The sequence below is a fragment of the Myotis yumanensis genome, unplaced genomic scaffold (genome assembly GCF_028538775.1).
Source record: "Myotis yumanensis isolate MYYU_CA2020_CCGP unplaced genomic scaffold, mMyoYum1.0.hap1 SCAF_20, whole genome shotgun sequence".
NCBI lineage: Eukaryota > Metazoa > Chordata > Mammalia > Chiroptera > Vespertilionidae > Myotis > Myotis yumanensis.
The window spans coordinates 1,736,127-1,755,768 of NW_027223771.1; the positions used below are offsets into that span (position 1 = coordinate 1,736,127).

Consider the following 19,642-nt stretch of genomic DNA (forward strand, 5'->3'; position numbering starts at 1 on the left):
GCGCATGCGCAGCCCGCGCGCACGCACGCGGCGTGGCCCGCCACGTCCGGCCCCCGGAGGCGGGGCCTGTGGTCTGACCACGCCCCTGACCACGCCCCCAGCTCGCCAGGGACCGCCCAGAGCCGGGAGCCGGCGTCTGGACTCCGCGGGAAACCTCTGGGCGCCGTAAGGAGGAGGCGGGCCCGGGGGCGGGGGCCCCCCCGCAGGGGCGGTTGCCGCGGGGACGGGGCGGTGACGCGGCCCGAGGGCGGAAGTGAGAAAGTTGCCGGAGTCCCGAGACGAGTTGGCGGAACTGTGCGCGCGGCGCGGCGATGGGGGGCTCGGGCAGCCGCCTGTCCAAGGAGCTGCTGGCCGAGTACCAGGTGCGCGGGATGCGGCCCGGGGAGCTCGCGCGCGGGCCTGCGCCCGGGGACGGGTCCCGGAGCGGGCGGCGGGGCGGGCGCGGCCCCCGGACGGCCCGCTGACCTCGGTCCTGCCTGCCTTCCAGGACCTGACGTTCCTCACCAAGCAGGAGATCCTCCTGTAAGTGCCGTCCTGAACCTCGCCACCGGGACCCTCAAGAGACGGCTTCGGGGGGCCCTGTCTTACCGCCGGGGAAACTGAGGCCGCCTCGGGGGAGCGGCAGGGGCCGCCGGAGGTCGGAGGCTGAGCCGGAACCGGAGTCCCGCGCCCCAGCCCCGGAGCCCGGGCTGCGCCCCGCCCGCTCCGGGGGCCCAGCTGTGCTGTCTGCAGCCACAGTTGGGCGCCCTTTGCCCTTGCGCTCCCCTGACTTCTGCATAACAGAACCTCCAGCCCCGGTCCGGCGGGGGCTGCTGTGGCAAAGCCAGAGAAGCCTTGGGGAGCGTGGTTCCTTCTCCCAGCTTTACCCACATAATACAGTAACCGCTAACGCTTCTTCGGCACCTGCCCGGCGCCAAGCACGGTGCTAAATCAGCCTACGTTACCGACTTTAATCCTCCCGAGGGAGGGAGGGAGGGGACAGTGACACAGGGTCCGGAGAAGTCCGGCAACTTGCCTAAGACTGTTCCATCCCCAGAAAGGATTTGAACTGGGGCGGGAACCCCCTTTCCAGCCACTTGCCAGCTTTACGTGGCCAGGGCTTCCCTTGGCTAAAATAACCCCAGTGGCGAGGAGGTGGTGCCGGGGAGGAGATGGCTCTTTTCAGCCTTGAGGAGCAGGAGATCCCTGGAGTTTTGCTCATTTCTCCCAGTTCATCGGAGCCAACGTCTGGCTCCGGGATAAACCCAAACCTCTCCACCCCTCCGGGACCTACTATGTGCTCAGGGCCTGGCACACAGTAGGTCCTCAGCAAATACCCATTGGGAGAACGCAACTCCCAGCCTGCGCTGTCTTGTGACATAGCTCCCGTTGGCTCATCAAGCCTGATAACTCAGACATTCTCTGTGCATCGCTTGGCGCCTCACCCCGTGTGTAATGGGTAATACACACGGGAAAGTGGGCCAACAGGTTCCCCTGCTTGTGCCAGAGCCCACAGGCGGTTCTGTGAGCTGCTTCCCCTGGAGCGCCGGAGCATGGAGGAGTCACTGCAGGCGCGAGTGTCCCTGGAGCAGATCTTCAGCCTTCCAGAGCTCAAGGTGCCATTCTGCTCTTTCCTCTGTTTACGTGGATGTTAGGGGGCGAGGGCTTTACCTAAATCACCCAGTGGAGTGATCTGGAATGGCGTTTTTCAAATCGGGATTCTAGGAACACATTCTTGGCGTGTCAAAAGAAGCTCGGTCCTTTTTTTTTTTTTTTTTTAAATATATTTTATTGATTTTTTACAGAGAAGAAGGGAGAGGGATAGAGAGTCAGAAACATCGATGAGAGAGAAACATCGATCAGCTGCCCTCCTGCACAGCCCCTATTGGGGATGTGCCCGCAACCGAGGTACATGCCCTTGGCTGGAATCGAACCGGGGACCCTTCGGTCCGCAGGCCGACGCTCTATCCACTGAGCCAAACCGGTCAGGGCGAAGCTCGGTCCTTTAAGAGGAGTTGAGTTGCCCTCAAGTTTGAGATCCCCTCTTCCCGAGGCTGATTGCCTCTCCTGAGGGCTGTGAAAATGCAAGGGGCTTGGCCTAGTGCCTGTAACACAGGCGTTTATTTTAATTCATTAATTTATATATATTTTTATTGATTTCAGAGAGGAAGGGAGAGGAAGAGAGAGAGAAACATCAATGATGAGAATCATTGATCGGCTGCCTCCCTGCACACCCCCTACTGGGGATTGAGCCCGCAAACCGGGCATGTGCTCTTGACAGGAATTGAACCCGGGACCCTTCAGTCCACAGGCTGACGCTCTATCCACTGAGCCAAACCAGCTAGGGCTATTTATTTTTATCTTTTTGTTAATCCTCACCCAAGGACATTTTTCCATTGAATGTTAGGGAGAGGGGAAGGGAGTGGGAGGGAGAGAGAGAAACATCGATGTGAGAGAAACACATCAATTGGTTGCCTCCTGCACAAGCCCTGACGGGCCAGGGAGAAGCCTGCAACCAAAGTTCGTGCCCTTGACTGGAATCAAACCCAGGACCCTTTGGTCCCCAGGCCGACGCTCTGTTCACTGACCCTAACGGGCTAGGGCACAACATGTGTTTAATTAAATGTTCTCTCTCTAGTGCTCGCTTCGGCAGCACATATACTAATTAAATGTTCTCTTTGCTTAGGATGTCTTCCTCTTCCTTCTCTGCCCCCGGGCCTACCTGTGGGTTAACCTCTGATTCCCAGTAGCCATCTCTGCCCCCTCCCCAGCAATGTCACTGGTCCTCCTGCCTTCGGAAAAGCACTGGTCATTCTCCGCCCGAGCCTGCGCTGATGGTGCGGGTTCTGGGAACTGTCCCCTCCGGTCCATGGAGGCTCTCTTCCTAGGCCAGCGATGGCGAACCTATGATACGCGTGTCAGAGGTGACACGCGAACTCATGTTTTGGGTTGATGTTTCTTTGTGAAATGGCATTTAAATATATAAAGTAAATATCAAAAAATAGAAGTCTTTGTTTTACTAGGGTTGCAAAGATCAAAACATTTCTCTATGTGACACGGCACCAGAGTTAAGTTAGGGTTTTTCAAAATGCTGACGCGCCGAGCTCAAAAGGTTCGCCATCCCTGTCCTAGGCCAACCCCTTCAGGGAGCGCATCTGCAGGGTCTTCTCGACCTCCCCCGCCCGAGACAGCTTGAGCTTTGAGGATTTTCTGGACCTCCTCAGCGTGTTCAGTGACACGGCAACGCCCGACATCAAGTCCCACTACGCCTTCCGCATCTTCGGTGAGGCCCCGGGGGGGCCTAGGGGAGCACAGGGCCGCCCCCGGGGGGCCTTTGGGCGGGGCTGCCCGGGCGCTGGGGTCAGCCCTGGGCTTCCCGTGTCTGCTCTGTAGATTTCGATGATGATGGCACCTTGAACAGAGAAGACCTAAGCCAGCTCGTGAACTGCCTCACGGGAGAGGGCGAGGACACGCGGCTCAGCGCTTCAGAGATGAAACAGCTCATTGACAATGTGAGCAGCTGGGCCCAGCAGGGCGGCCCTAGCCGAGCCAGGGAGCCGGGGAGCCGAGGGAGGGCTTGGGCCTGACACTCTCCCTTTGCCCAGATCCTGGAAGAGTCCGACATCGACAGGGATGGGACCATCAATCTCTCCGAGTTCCAGCATGTTATTTCCCGTTCACCGGACTTTGCCAAGTATGACAGTGGTCCCGCCTGTGGCATCTGGGTCTAGGATGTTATTATGGGGGGTGGGGGGCCAGGGAAAGCCCCCCCACCCCCACTTCCTCTGAATATCGCAGGGTAGCTCTTCTCCCAAAGGGGACTGACAGACGCGAGACACAGCCCGTTCCAAAGGGTCTTGGGGGAGAGGCGGGTACATTTGGATTTAGTCCTCACCCTCCTCTTCCAGCAGCAAATCAAACCCACTGTTCTCTCGTTCAGCTCCTTCAAGATCGTCCTGTGACGGGAGCCACACAGCCGGTTTCCCAGCCGCTGTACAATAACCTTGACACTGCTGAGCCGTGGCCAAGGTTACGCCTGTGTTGCCAGGGCCGGCCGAGCTGGCCCGGTCGAGCTGGCACCGTGCAGTCTTGTCCCAGGCAGGGAAGGGCGCCCCCAGTCAGTGCCTCACCCCTTCTCACTGCCGTTGTCACCGCTCTGTGTTTCTGCTAATCAGTAATAAAGGTTAAGACGTTTTGATTCTGGGTGTGACACTGGAAATGCTGGTCATGAGGAAGGACTGGACTTCTAGGAGACTCCGGTTGTCCCGGGACTGACAAACCTCCGGAGAAGGGACCAGCAGGAAGGCAGAGTGGGGCACTGAATATGAGGGGGTCCGTGGGGGAGGGAACCCCTTGAATCCTGATTGTGATGGTGATGACTATGAATTTCTACATTAACATTATAGAGCTGTTTACCAAAAGGAAAAAGAACTTACTGTAGCCTGGCCGGCGTGGCTCAGTGGTTAAGCGTCGACCTATGAACCAGGAGGTCACGGTCTGATTCCCGGTCAAGGGCACATATCTGGGTTATGGACTTGATCCCCGGTATGGGGTGTGCAGGAGGCAGCCAATCCATTATTCTCTCATCACTGATGTTTCTCTCTCTCCCTTCCTCTCTGAAATCAATTAAAATATATATATATACACACACATATATTTTAAAAAGTATTTACTGTATGAGCATTTTAAAATAAAAAAAAGAATTTTAAGAGTTAAGTAAAAACCCTGTTCCCTGTGCCCCGACCCCTGACCAGAATAAAAGGTTGAGATGTCGGCGGGCTGGCTTTGGCCCCCTGGCCCCTGGGAACAGGAAGTTCAGAACCCCCAGAGCTCAGAAGATTAGACCAACCTCAAAAAGCAACAGTCCTTTCATTTTTTTATTTTTCATTTTTACTTTAGTAAATTGTTTTCCCCTTCTAGTTAATTTAGTCAGTTTATATCTGTTTTATTTCATTTTGTTAATCCTCATCCATTGAATTTTAGGGAGAGTAGGAAAGAGAGAGGGAAAGACAGAGAGAAACATTGATGTGAGAGAAACACAGCGATTGGTTGACTCCTGTATGAGCCCCAACCAGGGCCTGGGCCAGGGAAGAGCCTGCAACCAAGATCCGTGCCCTTGACCGGAATCGAACCCGGGACCCTTTGGTCTGCAGGCTGACGCTCCATCCACTGAGCCAAACCCACCGAGCCATGGCTAGGTCAACGGTCCTTTAAGAGGAAGGGCGACGATTCAATTTCAGTTCTTGAGATTTTATTTACAATACAAAAAAAAACAGAACAAATGTAAAGTGCATCTGACTTAAAAAAAATATATAAAACCCACATAAATTCAGGCCCTTGTGCTGGGCAGCGTCAACTCCCTTAGATCGGAGGCAGGTGAAGTGTGGGAGTGAAGGGGGACTGGGCGCCGAGACGCGCCGGGTGGATACGGGACGGGGGACACGGGTTTCAGTCTGGACAGAGGAAGGCAGCCAACAACAGTCTCTTCCTAGAATTCCGAGGGGAAGGTGAACATCGTCCTAACTCCTGAGCTCACGCTGCCTGCTGTCACGTGGCCACGGCCTGATACAGGCCGGAAAGGTCCAGAGGTGGCTCGAGCCCAGGCCACGTGAGGGCCGCAGTGGCAGCGTGGCCCTCGGTCCCTGAGGTGACGGGATGGTGGCCGTAACAACTTGGCCAGTGGCCAGGCAGGACCCACCGAGCCGGAGCCGGCCCCGGGCCCCGACGGCCGCCTGTGGCAGTAGCATAAGGCAGAGGTTCCCAACTGTCTCCACCCACCACGGTGGACGTTTCCAGAACCCCAACCAGGGCGAGACCCCGAGGCTGGGGGCTGCGAGCTGGAGCGGCCGGGCACATGGCATCGTTCTTATTTCACATTTTCAGTGGTTTTTTTTTTACACAAAAGGCTCAGCTTACATGAGGAGCACTGCTCTGCGCACCTAGGCGGGCGCCCGCCCATCTTCCGCGGGGCCACGGCATCTGGGTTGGAGGGGCCTCACTCCTCCAACGGGGCCGGTTGAAGGGCCCCGCTACTCCGGAGGGCTGGGCACGGCGCCGTGTCCGGCCAGACTCTACAAGAGCAGAGTCCGGCCAAGGCCTCTGAGCGTCCACGGCGCTCTGAAGCCAGGGTGGCCTCCTCTGGAAGTCAGCCGTCACACCACCGAGTCCCGGATCTCAGAGCCCAGGCGGACCCGGGGCCGGGGGCACACCGGGGACACCTCCACGAAGCTGTCGTGGATGCTGAGCGGCCTCTTCTCGGACTCCGTGAAGACCTGTGGCCCCGGGGAGTTGTCCGACAGGGCCTGGTAGCCTCGGTGGTCCGGCGGGATGCTCGGGGGACCGACGCCGTTGAGCGGCCGGGTCTCGGGCGGCAGCACCACCGGGCGGGTCTTGGGGTGCACGCTGGCACACTCCCCCTGCTTCAGGAAGACCTTCATGCCGTCGCGGTGCCGGTAGAGGAAGAACAGGATCAGGAGCAGTATGACCAGCACGAACAGCACGCTCATCACCAGGAACTCGGTCCAGTAGGACCGGTCCGCGCCCCAGCTGGCCTTGCCGTGGGCGGGCGCGCTCACCCGCGACGTGTTGATGATGATGGGCCCTTTCCCCCGCCGGTCTGCCGCCGTGTCCAACACCGCCGGGCAGTAGCTAGCCACCAGCTGCCGGAAGCCCCCCTCCAGCGACCAGCACTGGAACACCCCCAGCTCCTGCTGGCTGCCCACCAGCAGCAGGTCCCCCGTGGGCAGCACCCGGCAGGAGGCAGAGCCATTGACAGTCTGTCCGTTGTGCAGCCAGAGCCGCGTCGCCAGGTTGGAGAGCAGGGGGCAGGCCAAGGTGTTCACCGTATTGGGCTGGAACGGGACTGGCTCACAGGGCTTCTCACCTGCGGGCAGGAGAGGCACAGACATGGGGCCAAGGGGGCCTGGCGTGCACCACAGCCCCAGCTCAGCCACCGCCCGCTGGGCAGCGCCCATCAGGCCCCCGGGGCAACTCTGAGGACTCCGGGGATTGTGACTTCCACTTCCCAGGGCCTCGCCTGCAGGCTGGAGGGACGAGGACGGGAGGAAAGGCATTTACTCCCGCCAGTGCCTGAACTGAGGAGCCTTCTAAGCAACCTGGAGGCTGCCTCCCTCCATCCTCTGATGGGCACCTTACCTGCTGGTGCAGCAGTCCGGGACTTGATGGAGGAAGCGTTGCAGAGGTCCCTGGCGTTAGTCCCCTCGATGTCCTGGATCCACGGCCTGAGGAACAAAGACAGCCTGGGGTAGGCCAGGGTGCTCCGTGGGTCTGCACCCCTACCCCCCAGGTGCAGCCCTGGAGGCAAGGGCCCGGGGTTCAGGGACCAGCAGGCCCAGAGCAGGGGTAAAAAGCAGGCCAGCATCTCCTGTTTCCCAGTGGTTATTTCTTTTTTTTTTTTTTTTTTTTAATATATTTTATTGATTTTTTACAGAGAGGAAGGGAGAGAGATAGAGAGTCAGAAACATCGATGAGAGAGAAACATCGATCAGCTGCCTCCTGCACATCTCCCACTGGGGATGTGCCCACAACCCAGGTACATGCCCTTGACCGGAATCGAACCTGGGACCTTTCAGTCCGCAGGCCGACGCTCTGTCCACTGAGCCAAACCGGTTTCGGCCCCAGTGGTTATTTCAAGTAAAAGTTACTGTAATACTCCCCTGCATTACAAAAGCAGCACAAGCCTTAAGACACAGGAAGGACACCTGGCTCTGTGTGTATATAGCTGTGTGTGTGTGTCTGTCTTTTTTTTAATCCTCACCCAAGGATATGTTTATTGATTTGAGAGAGAGAGGAGGGAAGAGGGAGAGAGAGGACTAGAAACATCGATTGGTTGCCTCCCGGACGCACCCTGACCAGGGATGGAACCCACCTTTTGGTGTACAGCAAGCATGTCAAACTCACGGCCCACAACGAATATTTTTGCAGCCCAGCCAATATAATGGTATGTAAGAAACGTTTTAATAAAAATTTCATGCCCTAACCAGTTTGGCTCAGTGGATAGAGCGTCGGCCTGCGGACTGAAGGGTCCCAGGTTCGATTCCGGTCAAGGGCATGTACCTTGGTTGCAGGCACATCCCCGGTGGAGGGCGTGCAGGAGGCAGCTGATCGATGTTTCTCTCTCATCGATGTTTCTAACTCTCTGTCCCTCTTCCTTCCTCTCTGTGAGAAATCAATAAAACATCTTTAAAAAGAAAATGTCATGACTTAATTTTTACAACATCCTGTTATACATAATCATTAATAACGAACTACAATGTTCACTAATGACTGATTACTATCGTCGTGTTGCATTCACTTCCCTTACGCGCCTTACGCACAGGCACACCATTTCTCTCCACTAATACCGGCAGCGAATATTTTAGCAGCCGATGGCCACGTCATTAGTCTTGGACTGATTTGTTTGTTGTGCGCCACAGGAAATACCTCACTTTCAGAGAACAAGAAAAATAGGCTTATCTGCGTTACACTTATTCATTTGTGCCGTTATTCAGTGTCTGGTAAGTGAATGTTCAAGAAAAAAAAATATTAATTTTTATTAAAATGTTCTATTATTTTATGGTAACGATCACTCACTTATTTCAGCCCTTTGTATTCAGCACATCTCTATCGAAATAAACCTACGTTTCTATGAAAATGGAAGCTTTTGATTTTTTGCGGCCACATACACTTTAAGGTTGTTTATTGGGCCCGTGTGAGCCTTTGAGTTTGACATGCTTGGTGTACAGGGTGACCCTCCAACCAACTGAGCCACCCAGACGGGGCAGATAGCTGTCTCTCTCAAATCCATGCCCACGCACCGACTTGTTGCATAAAATGTAACCAAGAACCTCAGAACGATTCAAACAAGGACCAAGGCTGAAAATACTGTTAAAACCAGCATCCAGGAGCCATGACAAGGAGCGTGTTTGGTGCGTCCCTCCCAGTGTCCGTGTGTGTAGTCACATGAGGTTTTGTGAAATCGGAAGCTGGCGCTGGGGTCCCCCTGTGTGAAGCGGGGACACGACAAGTGGGGGCAGGTCTTGTTTCCACTTAAAACGCATGCTCTTTTGTTTTACACGTACATAGAAAAGTCTGGGAGGGTAGACATCAAATTCTCACCGTGATTCTCTCTAGGTGGTGGGTTTAGGGGTAGTTATGTTTTGATTGGGTTTATCTCTATTTTCTAAGTTTTCTATACAAACTTTATTTTATTTATTTATTTATTTATTTATTTAATATATTTTTTTATTTTAGAGAGGAGGGGAGAGGGAGATAGAAACATCAATGATGAGAGAGAATCATTGATTGGCTGCCTTCTGCATGCCCCCTACTAGGGTGGAGCCCACAACCTGGGCATGTGCCCTGACCGTGAATCGAACCCGGGACCCTTCAGTCCACAGGCTGACGCTCTACCCACTGAGCCAAGCCAGCTAGGGCATATACAAACATTTTATAACCCAAACAAGTCATTTTGAAAACAACTTTTTAAAAAATTGTATTATTTTGACTAGGCCACTTCAAATAATTTCTTTCTTTCTTTTTTTAAAACAAGGACACTACAAATGGGGCAGGTCCTGATTTCACTTAAAATATGTCAACCGCCTAACCGGTTTGGCTCAGTGGATAGAGCGTCGGCCTGTGGACTCAAAGGTCCCAGGTTCGATTCCGGTCAAGGGCATGTACCTTGGTTGCAGGCACATACCCAGTAGGGAGTGTGCAGGAGGCAGCTGATCGATGTTTCTCTCTCATCGATGTTTCTAACTCTCTATCCCTCTTCCTTCCTCTCTGTAAAAAATCAATAAAATATATTAAAGAAAATATGTCAACCTATGAAACAGGAGGTCACAATTCGATTCCCGGACAAGGGCACATGCCCGGATTGTGGGCTCGATCCCCAGTGTGGGGTGTGGAGGAGGCAGCCAATCAATGATTCTCTCTCATCATTGATGTTTCTATCTCTCTCTCCCTCTCCCTTCCTCTCTGAAATCAATAAAAATCCATAATAATAAAAGTGTAATATGCTAATTAGACCAGACGTCCTTGGGACTGTGAGGGAAGCCCAGGTCCCAGGTGCCAGAGAGAAGCCGGTGCCGGCAGCCAGGAGAAGGAAGGCCTACTCTTGCTCGAATTTTGTGCATCGGGCCTCTAGTATTTAAAAAATAATTGCCCTATCGGTTTGGCTCACTGGATAGAGCGTTGGCCTGGGGACTGAAGGGTCCCAGGTTCGATTCCGGTCAAGGGCATGTACCTTGGTTGCGGGCACATCCCCAGTAGGGGGTGTGGGGGAGGCAGCTGATCAATGCTTCTCTCTCATCGATGTTTCTAACTCTCTATCCCTCTCCCTTCCTCTCTGTAAAAAAGCAATAAAATATATTAAAATAATAATAATAATAATTACACCAAGACAGTGGACGCAAACGAAGCTGTGTGGGGATTCTCAGAGAGCCCGGGGAAGGTGCTCCGAGGTCGCGCAAGGGATGGGCAGAGGGAAGGCCTTCAGGACTCTCACCTGGAGGTCGCCACCGGGCGGTAGAGGCTGATGCGACGGCACCTGTTGCTGCTCCAAGCGCAGTAGGGGTCCCGGGCCAGGAGGCAGTCCCCGCAGGTCCGGTACAGGTCGCAGTTGGCCACGGGCACCTGGACTACACCCGAGTATGAGGCTGCATACACCAGACCCTGCACAGACACGGGGATCAGAGTCAGGCACAGCGGCCCGGGCCACCACCCACAGCCACCCCTGGCTCCAGTGCCCAACCTGAGCCACTCCCCCAGGGCCTCCTCCCATGCTCCTGGGCACCCACTTTCTTCTTCTTTTTTTAAAAATTAATTTATTTTTAAATCCTCTCCACCCAAGGATATTTTTCCATTGATTTTTAGAGAGAGTGGGAGGGGGAGAGACAGAGAGAGAGAAACATCGATGTGAGAGAGAGACATCAATTGGTTGCCTCCTGCACGCACCCGGACCAGGGTCCGGGCCATGGAGGAGCCTGCAACCAAAGTACGAGCCCTTGACGGGAATTGAACCCGGGACTTCAGTCCGCAGGCCGATGCTCTATCCACTGAACCAAACAGGCTAGGGCCCGGGCACTCACTTTCTAACAGCTTATCAGCAGAGGGGCACCCCACGCGCGCTGACCGGCCTCTGCCGCCTGCTTACCCGGTTGGGGTCCAGGAGCAGGTTCTGCACAGGCTGCCCGGGCGAGAAGATCTGGAGTTCCTCAATGACGTGCACGCTGGAGCCCACGTCCACCGCCTTGTGCAGCCTGCCGTCCTCTGCAGCAAGGACAGTGCTCAGGACTGGGTCGGAGCCTGTGCCCACGCGCCCCGCCCATCGTCCCCGCCCCCAGCATAGGCCACGCCCCAGGCCTCGACCCGCCACACCCTCGGCCACGCCCCCAGAATAGACCACGCCCCGGCCTCGACCACGCCCCCAGAACAGACCACGCCCCGGGCGTCGGCCCGCAACACCCTCGGCCACGCCTCCCAGAATAGACCACGCCTCGGGCCTCGGCCCCCGCCACACCCTCGGCCACGCCCTCGGCCACGCCCCCGGCCTCGGCCACGCCCCCGGCCTCCGCGCCTGCCTGGCTGCAGATACTCACTGGTGCCCAGGAAGAGGACGTCATAGGTGCGGTGCAGGCCCGCCACGCGGTGCACGGCCACGCGCTGGTAGCGGGCCTGCGGCTGCAGCAGCAGCAGGCGGCTGCGGACCTGCCCGTCCATCAGGAAGTGGTCCTTGAGGAAGTTCAGCACGCGGTCGGGGAGCTGCAGGGACGAGTTGATCCTTCTCTCCCGGGTGCTGTTGGTGATGCACTGAAGGAGAAGGTGGCGGCGTGAGGCCGGCGTCACAAGGGGCAGGAGGGGGTCCCCGCAGATCCCGCCGGGGCGGCCTCTCCCGAGGGCGGCAGGGCATACGCCCACCCTCGGAAGCCACGGCAGGTCACTAGCAGGTCTGTGGAGCCACAGGGCAAAGCCCAGGCTGTGGGCACCCAAGGGCCCCGCTGGCCGGTGTCCCTGTTGTGATGCTCCCAGTTGCTCCCCCAGGCCTCGAGCAGCACAACCACACCGCCTGCTCTGTGAGCATCCTAGTGGGGGGGCATGAGGTGCCCACAGTTAGTGCCTGATTCTCTCTGTAAGAGCCCTGAGACTTGGTACCCAGGAGTGACCCTCCTCCGATGAGGCTCGAGGGCTGGGGATAAGCACACAGTAGGGCAGTGCTGAGATGTGCTCTGCACGCCCATGTCCTGGCTCAGGTCTGCTCTGGGGAAGCCCCTCAGGCTGGAAGGAAAGGAGAAGGAACTCTAGCCCGGCCAGCGTGGCTCAGTGATTGAGCATTGACCTATGAACCGGAGGTCACGTTTCAATTCCCATTCAGGGCACAGCCCAGGTTGAAGGCTCGATCCCCAGTGTGGGGCGTGCAGGAGGTAGCCAATCTATGATTCTCTCTCATCATTGATGTTTCTCTCTCTCTTTCTCTCTCTCTCTCTTCCTTTGAAATCAATAAAAAATCTATTTTTTAAAAAAGAAGAAAACTCTTTCTTGGGGCCTGGCCATTTATTACTCAAATAAATAAGGCGCTCACAGCCCAGGGGGAGGCACTGTGAGCACACAAGTACAAAGGTACTGTGAGTGCCCTGATGGGGGCACACCTCCCCCCAACTCGCCCCCCACAGCTTGGAAGGCATTCAACAGTCACAGTCCCATCTAACCCAGTGGGACAAGCAGGCCTGGGCTTCTGTCCCCACTCTGAAGATGAGAAAACAGCCGTGACAGACTTGGAGAAGCCAAGGGACCCCAGCCTGGGAGAGGCCCCATCTCCCGGGGCCCCCCGCCCAGTGCAGGGAGCAGAGCTCACCGAGCCGGGCCGGGGCGTGGGCACCTCGTAGGCCACGGTGTACCACTGCAGCGTCTCCCGGTTCACCGCCTTGTAGAAGCCGTCGAAGGCCCTCTGCACGTCCTTCATGCTGAAGACACAGACGGCGGAGCCCTCTGTGGTCCCTCTGTGCCTACACGAGAAGTGACGGTTAACCCGAGAGCCGGGGCTCAGGATGAGGAGGGCTCCCGGGCCCAGCCCCAGCCGCCCCTCACCCTCCCATCCCCAGCCAGGTCCGGGGGCCCTACCACTGGGACGTGAAGACCCCGTAGAAGAGGGTGTCACGCCAGTCCTCGGGGCTGGGGCTCAGCGTGAAGACGTCCTGCAGCACGTTGAACGGGAAGCCATCGCCGGGCCGCAAGCACAGCAGCTGGGCCTTCAGGAAGGACGTCCAGCGCTGCTGCAGGATCCGCCCGCCGCCCTCGTCACCCTGCAGGAGAGGGAGAGGCCGCTCAGGCACTGAGGTGGGGGGCTGGGGGCTCCTCGCTGCCCCCTCCCCTACGGTAGCTGAGACGGACAGCAGGGAAGATGGGCAAGCCACAGCCAGGCCTGAGCTCCATTGAAAATTACGAACACCCATCCCGGCCAGCATGGCTTAGTTATTGAGCATCAACCTATGAACCAGGAGGTCACGGTTCTATTCCTGGTCAAGGGCACATGCCCGAGTTGCGGGATCGATCCCCAGTAGGGGGCGTGCAGGAGGCAGCCAATCCATGATTCTCTCTCATGGATGTTTCTCTCTCTCTCCCTCTCCCTTCCTCTCTCTCTAAACAAATCAATAAAAAGAAAAGAAAAGAAAAGAAAAGATCAAGAACACCTGGAGGCAAGGTGCAGGTGCATCAGCGGGCTAAGTGGACACCAATGCTTTGCGTTCTGTGAAATCCCACAAAAAGGCCCAAGGGGAGTCTCGCTACAAACATGGACACAGGTCACGGCTTCCAGCTGAAGAACTGCATTTACAGTGCAAGTCGTGTTTGCGAACAGTCTTTTTTGTTGCTGTTGTTTTAATATATTTTTATTGATTTCAGAGCGGAAGGGAGAGGGAGAGAGAGATGGAAACATCAATGATGAGAGAGAATCACTGATCGGCTGCCTCCTGCACGATACCCACTGGGGATCGAGCCTGCAACCAGGACATGTGCCCTTGACTAGAATTGAACCATGATCTCCTGGTTCCTAGGTCAACACTCAACCACTGAGCCACACAGGCCGGGCTGTAAATAGTTTTTTTGTAATATAAATATATGTATTTACACATATGCAAAAAAAAAAAAAAGATTAGCAAGGAACCTTCTAGAATGTTAAAAATGGTCACTTCTTATGGCTGGGAGATAGGAATCTATACTAATAAAAGGGTAATATGCTAATTAGACCACACATCCTTCTGGACAAAGCCATGGTGGCGGGACCAAGGCAGAGGCAGTTAGGGGTGATCAGGCCAGCAGGGGAGAGCAGTTAGGGTGATCAGGCCAGCAGGGGAGAGCAGTTAGGGTGATCAGGCCAGCAGGGGAGAGCAGTTAGGGAAATCAGGCCGGTAGGAGAGAGCAGTTAGGGTGATCAGGCCAGCAGGGGAGAGCAGTTAGGGTGATCAGGCCAGCAGGGGAGAGCAGTTAGGGTGATCAGGCAGACAGCCACGCAAGTGGTTAGGAGCCAGTGGTCTCGGATTGCGAGAGGGATGTCCGACTGCCAGTTTAGGCCTGATCCTGCAGGGGACAGTCAGACATCCCCCGAGGGGTCCTGGATTGGAGAGGGTGCAGGCAGGGCTGAGGGACACCCCCCCCCAAAGGAATTTCATGCACCGGGCCTCTAGTACAACATAATATTCAACCACATGCCTAAAAGCTTTATGTGAATTAATTTAGTCCACACGACAACCTGAGTCAGGTGTGGTTCTTGCTCCCATTGCACAGACCAGGGAGCTGTCACTGAGCAGGTGGGGGCGGAGCCCAGGTTCACACGACCAACAGGGGCTGGCTGAGCAGCAGGCAGCCTGGCGCCAGAGGCTCGCCTCTGTATCGTGATGCTATGCTGCCTCTCTATCGTGTGACGTCTGTGTGTGCATTCCTGTTCTATAGTTCGCATAAGAGAAAACAATACGAGGTATTTTGATTTAAAGGCCGGGAGCTAAGCCGTTCTTCCCGGAGGACAACAGAAGGTCACAGAAGCAGGACCTCCTGGCGTTTCCTGACCCCGGACCGGGGGAGCCTTTGGGGGCTCTGGGGGCCCCCCCTCACCTTGCAGATGCGGGCGATGCGGGACACGATGGTGTTCTCGAAAAACTCAAACTCCTGGCCCGTCTCGCTGAAGAAGAAGTAGATCTTGTCATCGTCCCCTTGCAAGCTGCCCAGGCTCTCGGGAATGTAGGCCGAGGCCACAAACGCTGGGTCTGTGGGAGCCGGCAAGGAACACAGAGTCAGCCCAGGAATCCCAAACAGGCGAGACTCTGTTCTCAGGCCCTGGGGCGGGGGGCGGGGGGGGGGCACCCTTCCCAGGGTCCCTGGGCCTGCCCACGGGTGGGCGGTGGGAGGGCTTCACCTTGGAGCCAGTTGAGGGAGCCCTCGGTCTTGATGGGGCGGCGGCTCTGGCTCCGGGAGATGGCCGGGTCATTCCCCTGGAAGTTGCCGACTGTCCCAGTATAGAGCTCGCCATCTGCCAAGAAAACATTCCCATGGGAACGGCCTCTCGGCGGGGCCTCCTCCCCCGGCACAGGCCTGCAATGACCCCGGCCCTGCCCACTTCACTCGGGGTGCACAGAGGAGGGAGCAGGAACCGGGAGCAAGAACTGGGGTGCGCAGAGGAGGGAGCAGGAACCGGGAGCAGGAACTGGGGTGCACAGAGGAGGGAGCAGGAACCGGGAGCAGAAACTGGGGTGCGCAGAGGAGGGAGCAGGAACCCAAGGGCAGCCCAAAGTCACACCTGCACATCACCCCCCGCCCCCGATGGAGCCTCAACCAGGCCATCCTGCCCCCAATACTCACCAACCATTAGGGCCGTGGACTTGAAATTGGGGTCAAAGGGGCATCGGCCCTTGCCATCTTCCAGGAGGACATTCCCCGCCTTGTCCTGTGCCAGCGTGAAGTTCTCCACACTCTATGGGGGAGCGGACAGGGGGGCTCAGGGGCACACCAGGGCAGGGGTGGGCTCCGCAGGAAAGGCGGGCGATGCTGGGAAGGGCAACTCGGAGGGGGAGGGGGTGGGGGCAGAGGTCAGACAGGCCGTCCTCCCCATCCTAGTGCTCAGGGCACAGTGACCTCTGCGGTGGGCGCCAGAAGTCCCAGGTGGCAGAGGGGAGACGATGCTTAGAAAGGGGTGTACAGGGCATGCGCTGTGGCTCAGCCTGGATCGTGGCGCCTGGGCCATTGCATGAGCTCCTCCTTCAGCTGGGGCTGGGCCACGGGCTCCTGGAGCCCAGAGCTACCAAGAAGCCTTGCTGGGACCTGCCCTACGCCAGGGGGCGGTGCTGGAGAGCAGCTCTCTGGGGCAGAAAGCGGGGAGATTCGGGGCCAGCGGGGGGGTGGGACGAGCACTCACGATGTAGGCGCAGAGCGGGCTGAAGGCCCCGGTGCCGCAGGTGAACAGGTGGCTGCTGTTGAGTGGCAGGAGGATCTTGATGTAGTTCTGACAGTCGCGCTGGGGAAAGAGGGGCAGGATGTCAGGCTCAAGCCAGCCACCAGGGGGCACCACCGAGACCCAAGGCCAGGGCTGGGGGTGAGGCCTCAAATCTGGACTCGACTGAGCCCACCAAGGACCACAGATGTGTGTAGGTGGGACCTCGGGGCTCAGCCAGCTCTGCGGTCGGCAGCCTTTAGTTCCGTCTGGGGTGAGGCACGGAAATGCGTCCTCTTGGGCGGCCTTGGCCCCTGAAGGTCCTCAGTGCAAACGGATGGTCCCTCCCACCCCACACGGGGAGGGAGCCACAGCCCAGGGCAGGAGACACACGGCCTGAAGCCCGGCCCCAGGCTCACGGGCAGCTTCCGAGAGCGTCTAATAGCGTCTCCAACCCACCCTCTGATAGCTCCCCAAACCTTTCTCCTCTGAGGTCTTTCCTTTTCATTAATGGCAACTCCACCCTCGCGGCTGCTGAGGCCCCAAACCTCCCGGCCAGCCTCCAATTCCCACCTCGCACACCCGGTATTTTCCCATCAGGAGACCCTGGTGGCCCCACCTTCACAATGCACCGGGAATCTGACCAGGTCTCCCTCCCTGGTCCAGGCCACCAGCACCTCCCCTCCCTCGCTGGTCTCCCTCCCTCGTCCTCGCAGCATGGAGGCCACTGTCTGCCACTCCTCTGCTCGGCCCTCCAGGGGTTCTCCAAACACCCCACTCGGAGTGAAACCCACAGGCCTGCTCCTCCCGCAGGTGCCCCATGTCAACTCCCTCACCGGCTTCTCCTCTTGGCTCAGATGGCACTTTTTTGGAAGGAAGCGTGTAACCGGACTACCTTTTATATTGACTGATTCTTGCCTGTTGTTCTTTCTTCTCTTTCACAATTGAATCTCCAGGGTCTAAATGTACCTGGACACAAAGCCAGTGCTGCCCAGCCAGTGTGGCTCAATGGCTGGACCTACGATCGATCCCTGGTCAAGGGCACATGCCCGGGTTGTGGGCTGGATCCCCAGTGGGGGGCGTGCAGGAGGCAGCCAATCCATGATTCTCTCTCATCATTGATATTTCTACCTCCCTCTCCCTCTCCAAAATCAATAATAAAAAATACATATATACATACATATACATATACATATATATGTATATGTATGTGTGTGTGTGTATATATATATGTAAATATATATATATAAAAGTATATATATATATTTACATATATATATATAAATTTTTTTTAAGGAGATACTATGTGCTGAATGGAAGAAATCAGGGTGTCAGCACTTGAACCTGTGTCTCGATCCCAAGTCCGGCGCTCTTCTACCGTCTCCTTAGCTGCCCCCGCTGCACTCAGGGCCAGCGGCCTCTGGGAACAGTGGGGAGTCCTCCAGAAGAACCCCGGGGACTGGATGAGACCCGCACCCATTGGTCTGGCCAAAGCCTAACCAGGACCTGTCAGACCTGCCACATCAGGCACCATGTGCAGAGGGACATGACTGCTGTCCCCACCCAGTCGCTGCTCCTGCCGGAAGCTCACGTTTATCTGACACTTATATTGTCCCAGATGCCTTATGCCTATGACCTCACTGAATTCTCACTCACGGTGGGTATCGTGAGGCAGGCATCACTATCCTCATTTTATTTTATTAAAATATATTTTATTGATTTTTTACAGAGGGAGGGAGAGGGATAGAGAGTTAGAAACATCGATGAGAGAGAAACATCAATCAGCTGCCTCTTGCACGCCCCCTACTGGGGATGTGCCCACAACCAAGGTACATGCCCTTGACAGGAATCAAACCTGGGACTCTTGAGTCCTCAGGCCGACGCTCTATCCACTGAGCCGAACCAGTTAGGGCTATTTTATTTTTTAATATATTTTTATTGATTTGAAAAAGGAAGGGAGAGGGAGATACCCTGCGCGCCCCCCCACTGGGGGATCGAGACCGCAACCCGGGCATGTGCCCTGACTGGGAATTAAACCATGACCTCCTGGTTCATGGGTCAATGCTCAACCACTGAGCCACGCCGGCCAGGCTACTATCCCCATTTGACAGATGGGAACACTAAGGCCCAGAGCAGCAAATCTACTGGTCCAAGATTCAGAGCCAGGTCTGGCCATCTCAGAAGCCTGTGCCCGCCCACCACAGCCGGCTGCACCTGCTCCCACTCCCGCTTCCGTCCCGGGTCCAGGACCACCGCCCTCCATCCCACCTGCAGCCCAGGCAGCCTTCAGGTCCCGGCTCACCTGTGGGTCCTTGCCCTTGAAGCTGCACTGGTATTTCCTCTCGGCATCTGCGCTCCACAGCAGCTGGGGAACGAGGCAGCAGGTGAGTGTGCATGTAGGAATGGAGGGTCCGCCCCCCTCCACCCCCAACTCCTTTCCCCTCTCTGCATCATCCCAGGACCCAGGAGGTCAGTTTTCCTGTCCGCCTTCCCCACTGCCATCCTCTGCCCCGGGCATCATCTCTCACCTCCTGGTACTCCCCACCCGGCAGGAAGCTGGCGCTGCTGTTGAGCGCGAAGAGGGCCTCCCGGGCCCCCACGTACAGGGTCTCCCCGTCCCTGCTCAGCAGAAGGGCCGTGTAGTTGGAGACGTTGTCAGCTTGGAATCTGAAGGATGGTCGCTCTTCAGAGTCTGGGGAGAGGAAGATGGACATTAGCTGGGAGCCACCCCTCCCACAAAAACACCAACTTCTAGAACCAACCAACATAGGCCAGCAAGGCAGTGGGTGGCAAGGGGCCGAGGACAAGGCGATCAGGTTTACAGAGAGTAGCATTCCCGCCTCGCAAACACTGTGCAAGAAACAAACGCACGAAAGTGAACGGAAAACAATGTTAACTGTATAAAAAAAAAAATCAAAACAACCTCCATGTCCCAGTACGGGGGCTGGGTGTGAAAATCAAGCCTCATACTTCATGGGACAGAACACAAGCAAATGCCAAAAACGATGCTTTTTCAGAAGCCCCAGAAAAACAAGCAAAGTTTCATAAGAAAGGCCTGGTCCAAATATGACGGGAACATCCCTAGCTGGCTTGGCTCAGTGGATAGAGCGTCGGCCTGCGGACCGAAGGGTCCCGGGTTCGATTCTGGTCAAGGGCACGTACCTTGGTTGCAGGTTCCTCCCCGGCCCGGGCCCTGGTCGGGGCGTGTGCAGTAGGCAACCAGTCGATGTGTTTCTCTCACATCGA

At 56.5% G+C, this 19,642-nt stretch overlaps 2 protein-coding genes across 7 annotated transcripts in view; one reads left to right on the plus strand and one right to left on the minus strand.

The window, feature by feature from the left end:
- Positions 1–217: 217 nt before the first annotated feature.
- Positions 218–4,177, plus strand: CIB1 (calcium and integrin binding 1). Its single transcript, XM_070400564.1, has 7 exons — positions 218–362; positions 488–522; positions 1,487–1,595; positions 3,112–3,262; positions 3,373–3,491; positions 3,585–3,673; positions 3,920–4,177. Exons 1-7 carry the CDS (start codon positions 312–314, stop codon positions 3,939–3,941), a joined length of 576 nt encoding a protein of 191 aa, XP_070256665.1. The 5' UTR covers positions 218–311; the 3' UTR covers positions 3,942–4,177.
- Positions 4,178–5,213: 1,036 nt separating this feature from the next.
- Positions 5,214–19,642, minus strand: part of SEMA4B (semaphorin 4B) — a 99,859-nt gene continuing 85,430 nt past the window's right edge. For all 6 annotated transcript variants that reach the window (XM_070400560.1, XM_070400561.1, XM_070400559.1 and 3 more), the window contains 13 exons: positions 18,925–19,088; positions 18,699–18,761; positions 16,382–16,480; positions 15,829–15,940; positions 15,386–15,499; positions 15,085–15,236; positions 13,099–13,280; positions 12,833–12,983; positions 11,580–11,790; positions 11,135–11,250; positions 10,487–10,653; positions 7,135–7,220; positions 5,214–6,862 (listed from right to left, as the gene is read on the minus strand). In XM_070400560.1, coding sequence (XP_070256661.1) covers positions 6,132–6,862; positions 7,135–7,220; positions 10,487–10,653; positions 11,135–11,250; positions 11,580–11,790; positions 12,833–12,983; positions 13,099–13,280; positions 15,085–15,236; positions 15,386–15,499; positions 15,829–15,940; positions 16,382–16,480; positions 18,699–18,761; positions 18,925–19,088 — 2,348 coding nt within the window. In that variant the 3' untranslated portion in view covers positions 5,214–6,131. The remainder of the gene's footprint in view (positions 6,863–7,134; positions 7,221–10,486; positions 10,654–11,134; positions 11,251–11,579; positions 11,791–12,832; positions 12,984–13,098; positions 13,281–15,084; positions 15,237–15,385; positions 15,500–15,828; positions 15,941–16,381; positions 16,481–18,698; positions 18,762–18,924; positions 19,089–19,642) is intronic.